The 20,254-nt window shown below is 38.6% G+C and overlaps 1 protein-coding gene across 1 annotated transcript in view; it reads left to right on the forward strand.

The window, feature by feature from the left end:
- The first annotated feature begins 304 nt into the window (after nt 1–304).
- The window catches only part of LOC104563640 (opsin-5-like), a 30,238-nt gene continuing 10,288 nt past the window's right edge, over nt 305–20,254 (forward strand). The window contains exons 1-2 of the mRNA XM_061991065.1: nt 305–425; nt 7,680–7,885. Coding sequence (XP_061847049.1) covers nt 305–425; nt 7,680–7,885 — 327 coding nt within the window. The remainder of the gene's footprint in view (nt 426–7,679; nt 7,886–20,254) is intronic.

Consider the following 20,254-nt stretch of genomic DNA (forward strand, 5'->3'; position numbering starts at 1 on the left):
TTTTGTCAGATACCTGCTCTTATTTTAAGATTTCTGCATGTAGGAGTAATAAGGATATGAGGAAATCTTCTGTCTGGGGCTGGCCACAGTTTCACAGGCTATATTAATAGATAGGATTAGTGAAGAACAGGTCAGAAGACTGTAAAGCTCCTGTCCCTCGAGATTTCCTTCTTTAGAACACTAGTCGCATCGAAGAGCTCACTTGAATACACGGAACAGAAACTGAGGAAAAGGCTGTAACCATTTTATTTTGCTGGGACATACTGAGGCAAGAGTAATTTCTGGGTCATAAGCTCCACTGAAAATGTCTCTCCAGTTTTCTCCACAGGCACCCTGGAGGAACAACAACATCAGTTTTCTGAGCAGAGAGGCAGCTGTAACAGAGCAAGGAGAGACTATCATAGGTTTCTACCTACTGACTTTAGGTATGTACTCGGCGTGGATGTGAAGGGAAGCTCCCAAGTAGAGTTTGGTATAAAGTTCCAAGATGAGATGAGTTCAAAGATGAGATCCAAGATTTGGATCTCATCCCTAATGGAACAACATGTTAGAAAATGCAATTTTTTTTTCAGCAACTGTTAAAGATGAAAGAGGTGTGGCTTACTTTTGTTAAAAAGAGATTCATGATCAATGCAGAAAACTTGAGGGACAAGTGTAGTTGAGCATGTGAACTTTTAACTAGTGTTCACTAAACTTTGTATGTGGAAAGATAAAAAAGCACCTTATCAGAAGCAAATGATACTTCTAGCACAGAATTAATGTTCTGTGATTTCCAGAGTTTTGACTGCTGGTAGTCAGACAGCATCCCACAATTACCTTCTGCAGGGACAGAAAACATGCTTCTGCATTTTTAAACTTTCTTTTAAAAAAAGCACTTTTGGTCTTGCTCTTGCATTAAAGTTTGATGCACATAGAAATAAATTTCTTCAAACAGGATTTATGAAAGATTTAAGTACTAGAACATTATCCTCTGCTAGAGGAGTTTATTTTGGTTGTGCTGCAAGACAGTTATTGTAAGTATGTAATAAGGATTTGAAAATGGCACAAAATATCAACTCACTTTGATCTCAGTGAAAATTTGTTTGTTTAAATATTGTCTATTTGGGGCAAGCGCATTGCAGAATAAAAGGAAACTTCATGAAATTTCAAAGACTGCAGGTTTACTAGGTAATCAAAATTTCCAACCATATAGCCTCACAGGAAGATACAAAAAACCAGCATATACAAAACAACAGCATATACAAAAATGTTTCTGTTTTTAAATGATCTATGGAAACAGACTTTTTCTAAGCTCATCACATATTGCAAGTAGCTTACTAGCACTCAGCTTAAGCTTGAGAAAGGTCTATAGAAGACACAATGTAAAATGCTAAAGTATTTTAATATGTTTATGTGAAACTTTTGGGTTTTTATCTATAGGAACTGGGGAGGAAAAAAGTTGTGCTTAAAATAAAAAACAGAGATTCTAGTAGAAAAATGCATGGCTTCTATCTTAGGAGACTTAATTAGAAGAGTGGCTGTAAGATAAATCTGTTGTTTCAATTTATCCCCAATCTGTTAACACCTGCGTATCCCTTCATGAATGATTTCGAAATGGCTGCATCATCAGCTAATGAATTAATCAGTTGCACTTAAGACTAGAAAGAACACCTTAGGTCAGCAAGGCCAGTCCCCTGCTGTGACAACATATAATCTCATTTACAAAGCTGCTACCTCATATAACTGCCAAGGGCTTTTTTTGTCCCGTTAACAGCCTGTTCCCGATTTGTTCCCCTGTTAGCAAAAGTGATCACACAAAACTTATACCTTTTTGTCACTCCTTTTAATTGAAATTGTTTGTTTGTTTGTTTGGGGTTTGGGTTTTTTTTTGCCTGCAAGTAACATCCTACAGACAATCTGTGTTCTTGAAGGACCAATCATACCAAATGAGGGTTGTTTGATTTGGAGTGTTTTTTTATTTATCTTCTATCACAATATCCTTTCCCCTGTCATCCCAGCATATCATCCCAGCAGCCTTTTATGCTGTCCTTTCCAAACTGGACTCCTTTATTTCTTTTCATTTTTTTTAATAGCCAGGCCTGAGTACAGCATCAAAGCAAGGTGTTGCCACTGACATTCAAACTAATATTTACACTTCCTCAGCTCTACTAGTCACTGCTAGTTGCCTTTGCATCACAATGGTTGGTTCAAACTTCTTCCATCAATAGACCAATAGAGGTGTTTTCCTCTGATGCTTTCTAACAGTGACCCCAGATCCTTCTGACAAGCTTGTAAGTGCTTGGCATGTCATAGCTGCTATTCTTGAAACTTACCTTCATATTCAAAACTCAAGTTGCACTTCATGCAGAGTAGGTATAACCAGTAATAGCACTACTCCAAGTTAAGTCTAGTGTAGATTCAGTTAAATATGATGGTGAGAGGTATACCTTTTTGCAATAGGAACTTTTGAAAGATATTTGTTAGTAACACATAAATTAGAAAAGTCCTCATGCTTTTTTCTTCTCAAAGGTCTACTGCCACACTTCTGCAAGCACCAACCACAACAATTTTCAGCTATTAGTTTTATGCACATCCATATTTTAGTCTATGTGGGGAGCAGTGTTGTGGCAAAGCAAAGTACTCATCCCACCCTCTTATCCTTCTTGCAGTAGAGGACAAAGGCTAGTCTGTTAGTTAGCTTCCCAAATTAGTGTTTCTTTAGAGGTCTGGATAGACAATCTGCATTTATAGGCATCTATGGGTACTCTATTATACAAAGTCCCAAAGATGCTCATATTTCACACTTTTGGATTATTTTGATACCTTGGGAAACAGCTTCACTTCTGTAACTGCTACATATTTTCTTCTTTCTTGAATCTAAGTACACCAGTGCAGCCTTTTGCAAAAAGGGATGTATGTGATCAGTGTTTGCACTTACCCAGAAGATGGAGTTCCTCTGAATCTCTTCACCTTCGCAGGATAAAGACCAAAAAACGTAACTATATTTGGTTAAGTTTTCCCACAGTCACACATCTTGATAGAGAACATTAATACCCAAGAGCCTTGATCTAACACTTTTTGCTGAGATAAGGCCTCTTTTCATGTCACTTCCGGAAATTCTCATGTGTCACAGGTAGTGCAGATATCATATGTGACAGACAGGACACTGACGTATGTGTTGTGCGTCGTACACCAGCCAGGCTACATCAGCTCTAGAGACAAGGGTCCTCAGCATTCTGTATGGAATGCTAATGCATGGAATTCCCAAAGCCTACACTGGTGTAGGTATCATACACCAACATCACAAGCAAACCAGCGTTGAAGTGCTGGTGGATTTTGAGATCACTGTACTGCTTTTGGCATCTGGATCATCCTTCCATCATTCTGGTTGCTAATGCTTTGGCCAGGGGACCAGCAAAGTGGGAGGAAAACACAATGCCAGTACCATAGTGAAGAGCCAGCATAGAATGCTTAGAGGGACTATTTGCAGGTGACAGTAGCCACTGTGTCAACCTCTTGGGCCAGCTACATCAGCAGTCTCTTTCTTTCTGAAGGCAGTGCTCTCCTTCCATCGTTCCCTTCCTTGAGCTCAGAACTGTCTTTGACAAGCAGGTGGGAATTTGTCTTGTTTCTAGCATCACATCTTACCCTTTTTTGCCTATGACCTAAGTGTACAGTACTGTGGAAAATCCTTGTATAGTTTATTAGGTGCAATTTAAAAGTACTGTCCACGGCTGCTAGCTCACTGGACGACAAAAATTAAGCATTTTTTCTTTATAATTATTTATTGGAATTCTTAACTAAATTGGAGTTTTTTCCCACATTTATACACAATTTATTGTGTGCTTATTTTCCTTAATTTCACAGGTAACTGAGACTGCTAGAGTGAACGTTTGGCATGAAAGGAAATTTTAAGTTGATAGGAGAGGATATTTGTTAGAGAATAAATTCTGACTTTTTGTGGGTGCTTATATCAGAAAGACAAGCATTGCCAGTCCCACCAGAAAACTGGAACAGACCACAACACCCAAACCTTTAAATGGCACATATTTCTGAATGGTAATAGTAAACTGTTACTTGACAAGTGACAGAATGAGTATTATTTTGGGATTAATCTGAGAAGGTGAGAAAGGAAATGAGCTATTCACAAAACATTCATTGATAAAATCATCACATTTATTGAATAAATAATCTCTCCACACTTTGCCAAGTTTAAAACATGACAACTCTTCTCCTTCCTGCCAAAGCTGGCAGCATGCCCTGGATGGGATAATTTTGGATGTATAATTAGCAGCAGAGACTACGAACAGAGCAAGGTCACTTCGTAGTTGCAATAGTTAATGACAGCTTTGCAAGTTCTCTAGATTTTATCACTGTTTTAACTGTAGTTTTGAAGTCTGAAAATCTTTCACAGCAAAACTCTTCAGATAGATCTTTATGTTTGTTTCTAGGTAGTCGAATCAGTAACTGGCTTCATTCATGCCTGCTCTATATCTAGATTTGATTTCTGTCCTAGAGATAATTCATCCTAGAGGTATTTTCTTGAGGGAAAAATGTAGCCCATCTTGTGACATTGAACCTTCACTTTTTGCTCTCATTTCTTTAATTCGTCCACCTAAGGCTCCCTGTATACTTTAAACTGCAGATGAGTGAGTCGTAGCACTCATTTTTCTAATTCATTCTTGTCAGATTTTGCAAGTAAAGGCCATGCAACAATGTAAGAAAAAGTGCAAGTACAAAGCATAATAAACTATCTTAGCTGGGCGTGGGTGCAGTCATCTGTAGGAAATGAGAATGACCATCTTGGAGCTATCAGTTCCTCTGTACCAAATTCAACACTGCAAAAACATAAATGAAAAGTTAACAATGAAATTTCATGCAGCCTCAGGTGTTTATTGCTTGTTCAAAGACCATCTCAGCTACATGAGAGAAAAATAGGCTATGTCTGGATGCTCAGGTGTGAATAATTTAGCAGAAATCTTTGTAAAATTACTGTGATTCCTCTTAGCTATTACTGGAGCTACATAATCTCACTGTTTGCAGTTGCTTTCAGCATAGACATTTTCAATATCTTTAGTCACTCTTGTTGCCTACTTTTACAGTGCTTTCTTTGCAGAGGGTTGACAGGCAACATAATGATACAAGATTTTGTTGATGAGCTTTCAGTTGCTGTCTACCACCTCCCCCAGAAATCATGGATGACAGCCCCAGCTTTCTTTATGGAGCACTTTTGACATCTGTGGATCATGCTCCATTAGGATGTATTATTCAAGGGGAATAATTACTACTGGATTATATATGGGCAATGCAACATTTTTAATATTGCTAAAATATGTATTGCTGTTTTTCATGGCATTTTGCTCAATTTCTTCCTTAAGGTACTTTAACTAAAACTCACCCTAGAGGTTAGATGGAATTTGCTTGGTATATTCCCAGAAGATGCATGTGTTTGACATTTTAAGGATAGCCCTCCTATCCATTACCCCACATTGGCAAAAGTTTGCTATTTACAGAGGAGATGCTACTGCGTTTTGTCTGCCATTTTAGCACTCTGACGCCATATTAACAGGGGAAAATATTTCCATGCTTACTGCTCTGAAAACTGTCTTACCTTACAGAGGACAGAGCCGATGTGGACAAACAATACAACTGCTGTATTTGCATTGCAGACTGTCCTGATGCATTCCCAAAGACACAGATCTAGTGCCCTGATCTGATGATTTACAATAGCTAGATTTAGACAGAAGTCAGAATCGAATCCTGACTTAAAGTGCATGCAGCCATTGGATGGAAATGAGACTTGATTAAGAAACATTGTCACCTAGTGGCCAGAAGAAGATGCATTTATTACTGTTGATCTTATAGCTAGACTATATAGACTAAAATCTACCTATATTTCTTAGCATATCATTGCACCAGTGACTATTTATGGTTAATAACATATGCCGACATGTCAGGTCTTCCCAATTTAAAAGATCTTTAGTAAAGCATGTGCATTTGCTAAGCAAGCCAGAGCAGCAGCAGCTTGGCAATTCTGGAAAAAAAAAAATCTCAAAAGGAACTGCTCCGCAGAAAAAGCAGTTCATAGTACTGTAAAGAGACTGTCCCATCAACCACCTCCCCTCCCACTCCAGACTACCCAGAGCACCTCACCAGGCAGTAAGTACTCACTTTCTCTCTTTGGAGAATGAGCACCTTGGCATTTCAGCACCTGATACTCCCAGATGGCCTGGAGATTCAGAAGCAATTTCCTCTCCTCCTTTCCTAGCCCAGGTTGCCTGACAGAAGAGTGCTGGATTCCTGATATACGGGCTTGTTGATGCTTCCTGAAGGAAGGCAGCTACCCTCTTGCTACAACGTGAAACCTGGCAGCCATCTTCCGTCTTGTGAACTACTTTGAATACTCAGAAATGTTGTGCAATGCCATTGCATCACATCCCTCTTCAGTTCGTCTATTGACCTCTTGCCGCATCAGTATCAGCACCCTTGCTCTGGGATATCTACTGTGTGTGCCTGGAGAAAGGGCTCTTCTCAACTCTTTTCTCCCTCACTGGTAGTTAATGGTGCACCCTGCCATCAACTGTGGGCAACAAAACTACCAGCTGCTGGGTTCCTAAACTTGCCCTAGGCTACAAACCCTCAAAAGAGGTGGTATTTTGCTCCATATTGACAAGCAAAAGTGAGGTCATCTATGTTGACAGTGATAGAGCTGATTTGGAGGGTGGAAATGTGAGCCAACGGGGAGACATGTGCTGCTCAACCTGCTGCTCAGACCCATTCCAGCAGCCACCCTGGAGTCATCCTCTTCACTGGTTAAGCCCCATTTTCCACTCTGAGCCTAGTACTCATGAGTAAATATTTTGTTAGAAGTAATTAATTTCTACATGTCTACATCATTCCAAAAAGCAGGATGCAAACTACCAAGGTCTTACACTGATGGGTGGTGTGAGAGCCATGCAGATTTGGAAATTAGATCTCTCCAACTAAGTGAGTGCCTTTCATGAGATTTACAGTCTTTCATTTTCCTCATGTAACTAGACACATACGAGTCAGGCATTTCTGTTCCTGGAAAGTAAGAGAGGATTCAACTTTCTTTAAAAGTAAATTTAAAAGTAGAACAGAACTTTCAGAAGCTTTAATGTTCTCTTCATATAGATTATCAGGTGTATTACTGAAATTATTCCCATCTGGGATAAACCTTGCTGTAAGGAGATCCTAGACTATTCTAAGAGAAAAAATTTAATCATATTAGCTGCACTTCTCCAGAGAGGACTTGTAAGGCAGCTCTCAGGCTATGTGCATACAACATACCTAAACAGCTGCAGCTTTAGGCAGGTTGTTTGTAGTCTCTGCTTCACTGTACTACTTTTTCCCCCTTCCTTTTTTCCCCATGATTCATAAATTTCATCTATCCACTTCTAAAACAAAAAAACCCACCTTGTCTTGGCATTGAAATGATGGCTCTTTGACAGACGCAACAGCAGCTCTTTGTGTTTGTTTTGATTTATCACCAGAGGTGTTCACTTGTTCCTGCTTCCGAAATGTACTCAGCTACATAAAAAGTTTTAATGCATAGGTTTTACAATGGATAATATGGTTTAATTTGTTTCTAATGGAACAAAAGGATAACTTTGGAAGAGTCACATTTATATGCTGAACTGCTTCTTGCTTTAGTCATGGATTTAATTATTTTTTTCCAGGTTGGCTGTCTTGGTTTGGAAACAGCATTGTGATTTTTGTCCTGTATAAACAAAGACATCTGCTACAGCCCACTGACTATCTCACATTTAACTTGGCAGTATCAGATGCTAGCATCTCTGTGTTTGGTTATTCACGTGGGATCATTGAAATCTTCAATGTCTTCAGAGATGATGGATTCATTATCACATCGATATGGACTTGCCAGGTAAGGCTGTATCACACTTCATTAGACAAAATAGATGCAGCTATTTCTGTGCATACTGTACATAAATAACCAGATAGGCCCATGAGAGTGAAAAGAAATACTGACTAACCTTCCAAAGGGACAGTGTTCTCTTCTTGTTACACCCATAAATCTATGCATTTGATCAGTTTTGACCAATTTGCAGTGACTTTTTCTATCTATTTGCTATAGTCCCTACTAGTTTTGATTTTTTTACTCATGCTACAGCTCCCACTCATGTTGGAAAGCTAAATTGTAGGCTGTGCTTCAAGTCCTCAGAAGTCAACCTGGTTGTTGGCACTTTGACTTAAAGCAATGTAGCCTCCTACTTGACAAGGCATGTAGAGAATGGGTATACAGAACTTGGGTATACCCATATATTTTAGCATACAACTTGTTACACTAAATCAATCATAACTTTTCAATCTGATCCCTAAATTCTTGGTTGGTTGGTTGTTGCTTGTGGTAGTATGAATGACTTTATGTTATCCCTGAACTTGAAGGCAGCTTTTTGTTGGAGAACTCAGAAAATATTATTATTGTTAGTTCCGAAGTGTGCCTATGTAGACAGATTTTAAATATACTCCATGGACAGATAGGCACAAGACTGGCTTCCTGGTGCTTTCAATAACGTCTATGAGAAAGATTATGCTTGGTGGGTCTGTTTCATAAGGGAATCAAAAACTCTGAAAATGACAGGGTAGCCTACAGTAAGGTGTAAGGAAGACCATGATGAAGGGAAAGAGAGAGAGAAATAATTCACTTTTCTTGTTTTGGTTTTGGTTGGTGTTGGTGAGGTATTTTTTCGTTGGTGGTGGTTTCAATTTTTTTTAATTCATTTTTTTAAAGAGGAAGTTGAATTACTGTGCAACACAGATGAAAGAGCTTTTACAGCTAATGTCTCCTCCTTTTCAAGAGAAAGGTTCAGTTTACCCAGAGAAGTTATTCTCTAATGAGAACACCTACACTTGCAATCTAAGGTCTGTTGAGCAGAAACTTTGGGTTTCTCTTTAATTTTTGTTATTAATGGTAACCTTTGAAGTCATCAAAGACGTACCGGCAAACACTAAAATTCAAAGCCATACTATGAATTAAACAGATGCATGTTTTTAACTGTTTCGGGGAAGGCTGGAGTTATGATTGAGAAAGGAAAGGTAAAATTTGGATCTCTGGGTTTAATTTTAGCTTTGCTGCCAACTTCCTATGTAAGACAGGGTAAGACATTCAGTATGAAATCCTGAACCAAGATCTGTGGCATAATTTAACATCTATAATCAAGCAAGTTGAAAGCAAGTTAAATGCCCCTTCTGCCTCCCCAGTCCAAGCTCTTCCAGAGCCCTGTCTACATTATGGCACCTTTTTTGGGCTGTAAAAAACAGCATACACAATAATCAACATGACCTGACTCACTGTGTCCATTCCTCTTGATCTGCATGGGAGTCTTCTGTCAGCAGCCTTACTGCTTTCTTCCACAGTCCTTCTGCCTGGGAGTGCCTCTTTATCTGACTTTGAGCTATTTAGAGTCTTGTTATGATGATCTGTTTTTTTCTTTAAATATAAAAAAGACTGGGATGGAGGTGTACTTGAACTTAGCATTGGTAAAATATGGATATCTAGCAAAGTTTTAAGGTGTTGGAATTCAAAGATTTTGTTCAGAACATGAATAATGCATTGACTTTTCTAAATGCTCTGATTTGCAAAATATTTAAATTTCCTCTGTAAGCTCTAAAAGTTAGCATTTCAATTAGGAAATGATACTGTATTAATGCTAACTAAAAATTCATGGTAACCTGGAAAAGTGAATTTGTACTGTGAACGAATAGTTTGAATTGGTTCTGACTTGTTGAGTGCTTGAGCTGGTTGTGGCTTGTTGAGAGAAAAACATGTGGGATTCTTGTTCCCATTTAGGATTTTGTCTTGTGTTGGGAGGGGGTTCCAAAATATGTTTAAACCCTGACATCGATTTTTTTGATTATTAAGCTTGACAAAACAGAAGACAGCAGTGCTGAAACTTATGGAAGCAGAGTGACTGGGGTTTTTTGTGCAGAAATAGCAGGAAGAGTCTGTGCATAAAAAAGAAGCGAACATTTCCACGTGCCAGCACAAAGGTCATTCTAAAAATGTTCATTGTTGAACAGCAGTAGGGTTTTAATTGCTTGTTTTTTGGTATTTATAAAACATTATACATTTATAGACTGGTCAGAACAGGTCTCACTCCTGGAACGTGAGGAGTGAGTGGCTTGGTGCCAGAAAGGTGAAGCCCATGCTTCCTGTCACAGGTCTCCAAAGTCAGGGTCTCTTGATGCCCTCACTACACTTCTCTGCAAGCAGCTGGGATGAGTATCAGAGCAGTTACACACATGAATATGACTCTTTTCTTACTGTGACCTGTGTGTTTTCCCTGACTTTGTTTGTTTTGCTGAATCTAGAGGATGGCCTTGGATTCCTGTCATTCTCTGTTTCACTACACATTTGCTTCTATTTGATCAGTCAGCTTCTACTGTCAGGTACGCTTAGGGAAACTTTAGTTTTCCAAGCTAACCTATCATTTCTGTTTATAAAGAAATTTCATGAGCTCACCTCACTTAATCCACCTAACCATTTTCCTTTCCTCTGACTTGGGCCTCCTTCTGTGCCCTCAGGTAATATTTTACAAAATTAAGGTTCACCATTCTTAGCTGTCCCAGTTAGAAGGAATGGGGAGAAGAGAAACAGATACTACTTCTCTTTCAAGACAACCTAGTCTGTGAAAAAACTCTCTAACAAAAGATGAATCTCCAGCTAAAAGGTTCAACTCACAGTGTACCTGCTGAACGGTTCTCCTCTTCTGTATTGAAGGAATACTACTATTCTTCCCCATGACAAACTTTTCTTTTTGGAGGTCTGACAGAGCTCTGCTCTCAAGATTGAAGTTGCAGGATAGGTCTGTATACCAGTGCTGCTCCTGCTGGATGCTCTGTAAAGACATGGTTTCCCAAGGGTTGTTTTTGGACTCAGCTTTCAATTCTTGTTTTTCCCCCTCCCTGCTCTACCACCCTCTTGTTTTTCCCCATATCTCCTCTAGTCTTGATCTGGACAGAGGGAGAACAGTCAGTCTAACACATCACCCATTTTTCTGCCTCTGGTAATATTATCTGTAAGTAAACTAGTTCATAAAGTTCAGGTCAGGAAATGTAAACCAGTGATCAAGAGCCGTCTGTTCCCCCTTTTACCGTATATCTAGTGAAAAGATACTTCAGGATATACTTTTTGTCTTCTCATATCTTTTAAATTGATATGTTTGGTTGATTTAGAAGTTGCACTGAAACCTGTAAATAGCATTGCATGCAAATGTTCTTACATGTAGGAAGTCTAGAAATATTAATTCCCTTCAGGTAAACACAACAGTTTCTTCTAAACCTTAATCAATCAACGGGAAGCCTTTCTTGTATCCATTAATCATGTAGTGAATGCAAAAGATGCAGGCTTCAGGAAGTTTCTAAATACAGGGAAAGAATTATAGCCCATCTGATCCCCTTAGGTCTATTGCATTAATGTCTGAAACGAAGGATGGGCTGTGGGATGTCTTAGATTTTACATCTTTCGTAATCTTGCTACTTCAGTTTTAATTCATTTGCACTAATTTACTGCGGTTTCCTTTGGTTGTTTTTTGGGTTTTTTTAGAATTGACATTAACTTCATAAATGTTGAAAAACATTACTACTCAAGTCAATAAAATTGACTGCTTTTGTCATGTGCTCACTCTGTTGGTATAGGCTTCTTTAAAAAAAGAAAAGGTCATTTATTTCTAACTGTTTCTCACATATAAGTTGTACCTGGGCTGTATGCAACAAAGCACAATGTAGTTATCTCCAGGTGATGATACCATCACAGACATACTCGCTGCTGCCAACATGCTGACTGATGCCATTAGCACAGATGCTCTCACCTCACAATCAGTCTAGGTATTGCCGGTCCATCTGGCCAGCCAGATGGTGACAGAGCATCCCCAGCAGATCCAGCTCTGCACAGAAACAGCCTCAGGAGGAACCAAAAAGAAAAAGAAAAAATGTTCAGCTTTGAGGTATGAATGAGCACTACAGTAGCCTGCCAGACAGGATTCAGCCCATACTGCCTCTGTCCCTGCAGCCTTCCCTCACAGTCCCATCAAGGGTCAGCCTAGAAGGACCTGCCTTCAACCTCTTTTGCTGAAGTTACTTTGTGTTGTGCAGAATAATAAAAGCCACAGAAGGGAGCAAGAGAAATTGAGGAACTGACTTCACCCTGTGGTTGAGTTTACTATATAGCAATAAGGAAATCCTGCATTGCCTAATGCTTTGATGCTTCATATAATATTTCTGTCTGACATAATCTGGACAGAAAACCGGCAATGTAGTGAGCAGCAATAAGCCCCACAGCTGCATGCCTGCATTGTTTAACTCTGTTATCCCTATCTCATTGGTGCCTGGTTTGCCTGACAGTGCCAGCCCTGTGATATATGTGCATCCTGAATGGGAAATCAGAAAATTTTTAAAACTGCCAGGCTTAGGGCACATCTATTGAGTAGGGCATGGCCTGCAGAAATGTCTGGGATGTCTTGCACTTTAAATGACATGCCTCAATTGTGATGGTGTTTTTGATGTAGTTGCCAGCTGAAATTCCAAACACATGGGGATTGCTAAGAAAAGCTGGACGTGCGCTAGCCCTGCTTTAACAATGCTGCTATTGGACAGGAAGGGTTCTCCATCTTCCAATGGTGTCTGAACACTCGTGTAGGTGGTTTCTCTTTGGCACTGGTATTTGTTTGCTCCAAGGAGAGTGGAGCATCCTCGTATGATAAATAGTCTTGGGGCTTATGTTTATAGACTGGAGTTGTGGATCTGAGCATCTTTGAATGGAGAAAAGTGAATCCTGCTCTCCTACTCCCTCTGTGAGGCAAAAGGTAGAAAGGATCAGCAAGCCCTTTGCTTTTCACAGTGATAATGCTTAATTTCTGGAAGATCTTGTGCAGTTAATGGCAAAAAAAAGCCAAGCTCAGAGGCACAACCCTCCTTGCACCACATAAGCAACCAGAGCCTGCAAACCTGAGCATGGTGCCCCTTAATCCCTTTTGTAAACTCAGTTTCCAGTCACTGCTCTTGCTAGCACATAAAATTCCAGCATTTTTGATGTTATTAAAAATTTAGAGGTCTAGAATGACATTTCTGAGAAGAAATAATGACCACCTTTAGTACAAATTAGAGGTTGAAATCTGAAACACTAAAAAGAATATTGCAGAGGTAGGAAATTCTGAGATCAGTAAGATGAAAATATATGGGCTCTTTACAGAAGATTTGTAATCTTGTATAAATTCTTTTATATTTTATTGCTGGCATTTGCTTTCTCAGAACATGCTTTTATCTCTTTGCCTATACACGAATTGTAAAATATTGCTATCTTGTCTGAGGAGAAAGGAAAGGACTAATACCTTCTTCTTTTAACAAAATGTTTTGTAAATTGATAAATCAAAAGCCCTAAAGGCATTTATGTTATTTTATAAATAGAGTAGATTTGAAGGACATCCATTTCTATCTACTTAATATATCTGGGAAAACCAACTCACTTGTCAGCTAGATTATTGACTCTATTGACTTAGTTTGTGATTTTATGCCTTTGTAAATAGCAACACAGTTTTTAGGTATTGCCATATGTGGTATGGTATTCCATGACATTCTGGGTGAGATGATTGACCAGTGGCAGCTCAGCAGACTACATGCCTAGGTAATAAACTTTCTGTTAGACAGAAAGTACCAAAATGAGATCTCACAGGCTTCCTTTCTCCTACCATTAAAGTACTTGGGAGATTACTGAAGAAAATGACAGACAGCATCTCTGCTGCCAAGTGTCTATACACATTCCTCATCAAACTTCTTCCAACATAATGACCCATTCACGTTGATCATAGAATCGTAGAATCATAGAATGGTAGGGGTTGGAAGGGACCTTTAGAGATCATCTAGTCCAACCTCCCTGCAGAAGCAGGGTCACCTAGATCAGGTTGCATTGGAACATGTCCAGACAGGGCTTGAAGACCTCCAAGGAAGGAGACTCCACAACCCCTCTGGGCAGCCTGTTCCACTGTTCCGTCACCCTCACAGTGAAATAGTTTTTTCCTATATTTAAAGGGAACTTTTTGTGTTCCAGCTTCATTCCATTACCCCTTGTCCTGTTGCTAGATACCATAGAAAAAAGAGATGCCCCAACCTCCTGACACCCACCCCTTAGATATTTGTAAAAATTAATAAGATCCCCTTCAACTACCTGAAAGGAGGTTGTGACAAGGTGAGTGTCAGTCACCTCTTCCTGATAGGTTTTTCTGGAAAAAAAAATCTCAACTATGAACCCTAAAGTGTATCCTTATTCTTGTTTCCTTGCATAAGTGATATTTGGATACTGAAAGGGGGAAAAAATAAAAAAGAAAGTGGTAGAGATATTAGTTTTGCCTATTTCTTTATTTCTGATCTGCCTTGATGTAATCTGAAGAGTGTACACATTGCAGTCAGAGAGGTAAAAGCAACTCATGTAGATAACTATGAGCTAGATTTTAATTAGAAAAATACCTCACCTGCAGGGAAGGGGAGAATAACTGTGCCTTTGCACAAACAGAATCATTAGTAACATAGAAGATCATTTCAATGTAACCAATGCAACTGTAGGGAAGTTAATGCTAGTTTTCATTAGCCATGAATTCGCTTTCATTTTCATGCAAATTATTATTTCTACAACCAATTGCAACAAATTAGTTAAGTTACATATTTGTTACTTGGAAAGTTATGAATGCTGAAACTATCTGTTTCCTTGTTTAAGGAGTCTGATGTAGCCCCTCCCTTGCCACCCAAGCACTGCATCAAAGTACATGCTGCTGCCTGGAAAGGACATTCATTGCCTGACAGTGCTCCTACAGGACCAGGAATTTGCAAAGCCTAAACTTTGATTCCTGTGCTAGCTTTTCCTCTCAAAGGGCTTTTAAACATCCATTTTATTCTTTCCTATGCAGAAAATAATATCCCTCTTCAGTCTTCTGTGCTGCTATTCTAAGAGATTGAATGTCTTCTCTTAAAAAATACTGTCCATCACTTACCTTCAATGTTCAAGATCATGTTCCTCTGGCTCCTCCCTGTGTACCAGATCATCTCAGTGACTTTTAAGCAAATTTTCATTTGAAATTGAAAACTCTGATAATATCTTAAATAGTTATTCCTCACACTTAATCATCTATTTCACAAATATAAAATCCATTAAATCAGTACACCACTAGTGTATAGAAAGAAATCTGCATCCTGATCTTGAACCTGTGCTGATTAAATTGATGACAACATTGCTTGTAATGGACTGTATGGGACACAACCCCTAGAATTTCCACACTGCTGCTCTTACAGAAGGGATGACATTGCATCTAGCAGCTTTCCAGATAGATCTACAAGGGCTAGAATAACTTCTATCTTTTACACTTCTTTCCAGGCTGTCCCTGGGCTACTAGGACTTCTTGGCAATGCATATAACTCTCTTGTTAAGAGCTGTCAGGTCCAGATTATCATACACAGTTGTGATGTAAAGACCCTTACAGTCCATACTCATTTTAGGACTCTAAGCATTTTCTTGGGATAAATCACTTCAGTTTTTCTGGCTATTTTGGTACAGGATCCAGAGGGGCTGAAAGTATCACCCTAAGAGTAGCTATGCAGCTTTTTCAGGTGTTCAGGGGCATAGCATGTTCTTGTCTTGGCCACTTAATGGCTGAGCTGGTACCATCATCAACTTGCCCTCTCTTGTGCCTATGAGCTTTATGAGCAGAAGACTAAGTAAGTTAACTGGTAGGCACTCAGCCAGCAATCAGAGATGACCTTGTATTAACTTGTTTGTGGTTGTGTAAGCAGATTCCTTCTTGCTGGGAAACAGCACAGACAATTGTACTTTGAAGAATACGGAGGGTCATGTGTAATCTCTGGGCTGGCCTGACAGCCATGAATATTCTGTGGAACCTCTGCTTCCCTTGAGACATGTGTAAGCTTCCAGAAACATTTACCATGATATTCTGAAAAGGCAATGATAGCACTTACTTACTTTGAAAATAAAGCCATGTCTTTAAAATGATGTTAACGATTTTAGTTATTGGGGTAGGATCACCACAGCCTTGCTTTCTGTGGAAATTAAGAGATAGGTGACTGTCTATTTTCCTCTTTTATCTGTCTTTGTATTTGTGTGTTTATATTAATGGTGCTGCTAGCAATAAACAAGTAGGCTCTGAATTAACATCACCAAAGTGGAGCAGAATTTTAACTTGGGCCCAGAGTTTTAGACAGTGTAGCACAAACATTCCCAGAGGGTAGTGCTAGAGTTTCACATCTAGCATTTCTTAACTTCCCTACAACAATAATTCATAGAAGCAAAGAATCATTATGGTTGAAAAAAACACTCACAGAAAAACACTGGTAATACAACATTTAACCTGAAGATGGGAATCTTTCCACTGTATCTGGATCGTCAGGTGGTATGAGCTACATGCTTGGTTGCTTCACTTTCATTCTTCATGTGTGGACAAGAAAGACTTAAAGCTTGCCATGATCCCACAGTATCAGCCTACAGCTAGAAAACAGGTGTTCCCAAGCATGTGGAGATGGGGCACTTGAAGAAAGATTATAATCTGACAAGGCTGTGTAATTAAATTTTTAAAGACATTTTTATTTGTGCATTTGCTAGGGTTGTTACATTCACAGCTCAGTGATAAGGGCATGTACTACTACAAATGTAAATTGTGACCTGAGAGGACTATGACTCTAAGAGGTGAAAGTTGGTGCAAAGTAAGTATATGTTGAATTTCATTTGATTAACCCAGCGTATAAACCTACAATAACATCAAGAAAATAATTAGATTTATTCTGGATTCCCTAACACTACTAAAGCTAAAACCTGACCTCCATATAGTAATAGCTAGCACTAAATGTACATTTAACTCTACAGTATACTTAGTATAATTACATATCTATATACATAATTGTATAGCCTAAACATTGTAATAATATTTTTCCTATCTTTAAAATATATGCCATCATCAGAAAGGTTTAACCACTCGGTGAATGCAAAATACTAAGTGTCTGATACTCTCAGTGGTTTTAACTGTCTAATCCTGGAGCATATTAGTTTTCATTGTTTATTAGTAAATGAAGTGCTGTTTCTGTCAGAGACCTATAATGGGTTGGGTTAATGCAATCATGTCTAAGAGCTAGCATTGAAGCTTGCTGAGACATTTTAAAAGGCAGAATGCAACCATACCAGAGCAATGTCACGTGAGCAAAAGCCCTTGTGGGAACTGTGGTAAAAGATAAGCTTCTTTTGCTTCATGTATTGCAGGAAATCTTAAAGAAACTGGAGTACTTTAGGAACATCATGCATTGGGAATTTTAATTGCTCTCCTGTGAAGACTACTTGTGATTACAACCCTTGATAGTTCTTGCATTTGACAGAAGAGTTACTGTAGTTTAGTTGCCAAATTATTGATGTATTGGAGAGATGGGAGAACTGTTGTGATCAGACTCAAACAGAATATTTTCTCACTTATTGCAACCTTTAAGAACTTGTTATATTTTAAAACATATTCTGTTCAAAGGTACCTGCAATTGTTTTTCAAAGTGTATTTCTTAAAGATTGATTTAGGTGCTATTTTTTCTCTTGGAGCAGAAGGAAGTTTATTGCCATTGCCTATTTACTTTATAATTTTGGAATAATCTGATCTGTATTAAGAAAAAAATATTCTGAGAGAGTTTATTGAGATTGATTTAAATATATACAATAGAAAAATAATCCCTGTTTAATGTTTCACTTTTTCTTTACATATGGGTTCTTTCCATATTTAATAGCAGAGAGAAATGAGACATTATGGTTCTGAAGGGAAACGAATAGACTTCAGTAAATTGCAACAGATTTCCCAGTTGGCCAGAGGAGGGAGCAATGCAGCCTTTCTGGCAGATGAAACCAATGTTTCCGCCTGAACTGATATGTAATAGCTATTTTGGCAATCTGTTTTTGTGCCATTAAACCTTGATTTATTCAATAATAAGAAGAACAATAGATTATATTTTACTGTGTCTTCTTTAAATGATGGCAAGGCTTACGAATTCAGTAGGGACGCATAAGAATTAAAGGTAGTAAAAGCAGGGCACACCCAAGCTCATAACTACAATTTTGACAGTGCACTGAGGATTCCTGACTCTCCCTGTGTTGAAGCAAAGCTTAAGAAATGAATTTTCATGCACTAGGGCTTTATGTATTGCGGATTGTAAATAGTACACTGAGAACATTAGTGAGATTTAAAATGGGGCATGATTAAAAAGCAGAAAAAACACAGCCTATTCTTCAGTTGTGTCTTAGCTTCCAGGCAACAGAGACAATGAGCAAGTTCTGTGAGTATCTATATAGCCAAAGGAATAATACCAGTATAGCACTGAGAGAAAAGCTTTTAAAATTGCTAATTTACTCCTGTTTCTTAATGGGTAAAAAGGAAAGCTGGTGGATAAAAATTAATGTGCAATCAGTTTAATGTATATGTCAGAAATTATTATTGTCTATTAACACTGTTGTTATTTGACCATAATTAACAATAGGAAGGACAAAATTGCATTGTACAAAAACAGAGTAAATGTTATAACTGTGGAAGAAAGGAGCTGGCTGAGAGGTAGGATAAAAGAAAGAGAATCTCTGAACCAGGAAGGAGGAACAGCATCTATCTTCCAAAGTAATAAATGTTATCTCCTCTTCTAGTACTTCCTTGACTATCATTCCATATATCTTTAAAGATGCACAAAACAGAGACTGTCATCTATTTCTGTTACCTATGTATATTAATATCTCTGCTTATAGAAATATGGACTATACTAAAGCAGATTTTCTGTTGCTAACTACTTCGGGTTCCAAGCTGTTGCTTTCCTTGCTGCCTACAGTCAGTGTTGTCTGTTCAGGAACAGAAAAAGTAGCAGAGATCTTTCTTCCATATCCAGTAGGTGTATGCTTGAAGTAGGTTGGCTACAGCTAAAGTAAGATCCTTCATTTTCTTCTGAAGATTTATGTCTAAGTGACACCAGTATAAAAGTATTGCAGAATTGATAGAACTACTGGGAAATGGTGTGTGCATAGCTAGGCTCAAAAGTTAACTCATTGCCAGTAGAAGTTTGGCAGGGACAATGGTGGTTTGAGGCTCCTACGCCCAAAGCAGCCTTAACCATGTTGAATGCTCTCTTGTTTTAATGTTCCAGATGCCACAGCCTCTGTATGGGCTGTTCTGCATCTTAAGAGCCACTTCTTGTCACTCCCAGAGCTCCCCGTCCATCTTTGCATTTCACTCTGTTCCTAAACCACCAAGCCTGTGGCTAGCAGGGAATTTGTTCTGGAGACTGCCACTATTTTGACCTTACTCCCTAGCCAAACCTTTGATGATAGCCCCCACACTAACAGAAGCAATGGTATTTTGCTCTGCTGAAATGCTGTTATGGAACAGTAGAAAAACAAGACACGGTGTTGATTGTGTCTCAGCCCTGTGAATTATATCAATTCAGGTAAAACTGCATTTTTTTAGCAAGGCACCACTCCAAAGAAAACATTTTAGTTGTTCTTTCCTTTGGTGATAGAGCTTCATCTTAAATGGTAAAGGGCACAAGTATGTTTTTAGATTTGTTTTTCTCCCCTGTAGTATGTTTAAGAGCTATTTGAATTGATCACAATATAATTGTCTTTGGTCTGATGTCGGCTAAGGGGAGGCAGAAGAACAATGGTCACATCTGAAGGTTATAAAACATACACCAATGTGTTTCTGAAAAATTCAAGCAGTTTCAGCATAGGAAGGCTGTGATGCACACTAAGAAACCTGTCCTGCTACTTTAGGATTCAATCTTACGTCTCTTTAAACTTAATTTTGAAGTGTCTCTTTTCATCATTGCTGAAATACTGCTTCCTTTCTAATATAATAACTAATGAAATTGCTTAAGCTTATGCAGCTTAGTTTCTCAGTAGTCCTTGACCACACTGTTTTCTGCTTTTATGAAGCGTTGTTAGAGTAAATGGAGAAGTGGTGGCTGTTTACATCGACAAGGATAACAAAATGAAGGGCACATTGGCATATTTGGATATTTCACTGTCTCCATGGCACACAACAGCCAAATTCAGAAAAGTGCATCTTCTAGTAAGCAGCCTCTAGTAAGTTGGTTCTATTTATGCACTAAGATAAATGGAGCAGAGGTATATGTAGATTTTTCCAGTAGCAAGTCTTGTGTGCATTTAAAATGTGGTGGGTCTGTAAAAGGCAGCATTGAGATGTATATAGAGTCAACATAAGGGTGTTGG

The sequence above is a fragment of the Colius striatus genome, chromosome 2 (genome assembly GCF_028858725.1).
Source record: "Colius striatus isolate bColStr4 chromosome 2, bColStr4.1.hap1, whole genome shotgun sequence".
Taxonomy (NCBI): Eukaryota; Metazoa; Chordata; class Aves; order Coliiformes; family Coliidae; genus Colius; species Colius striatus.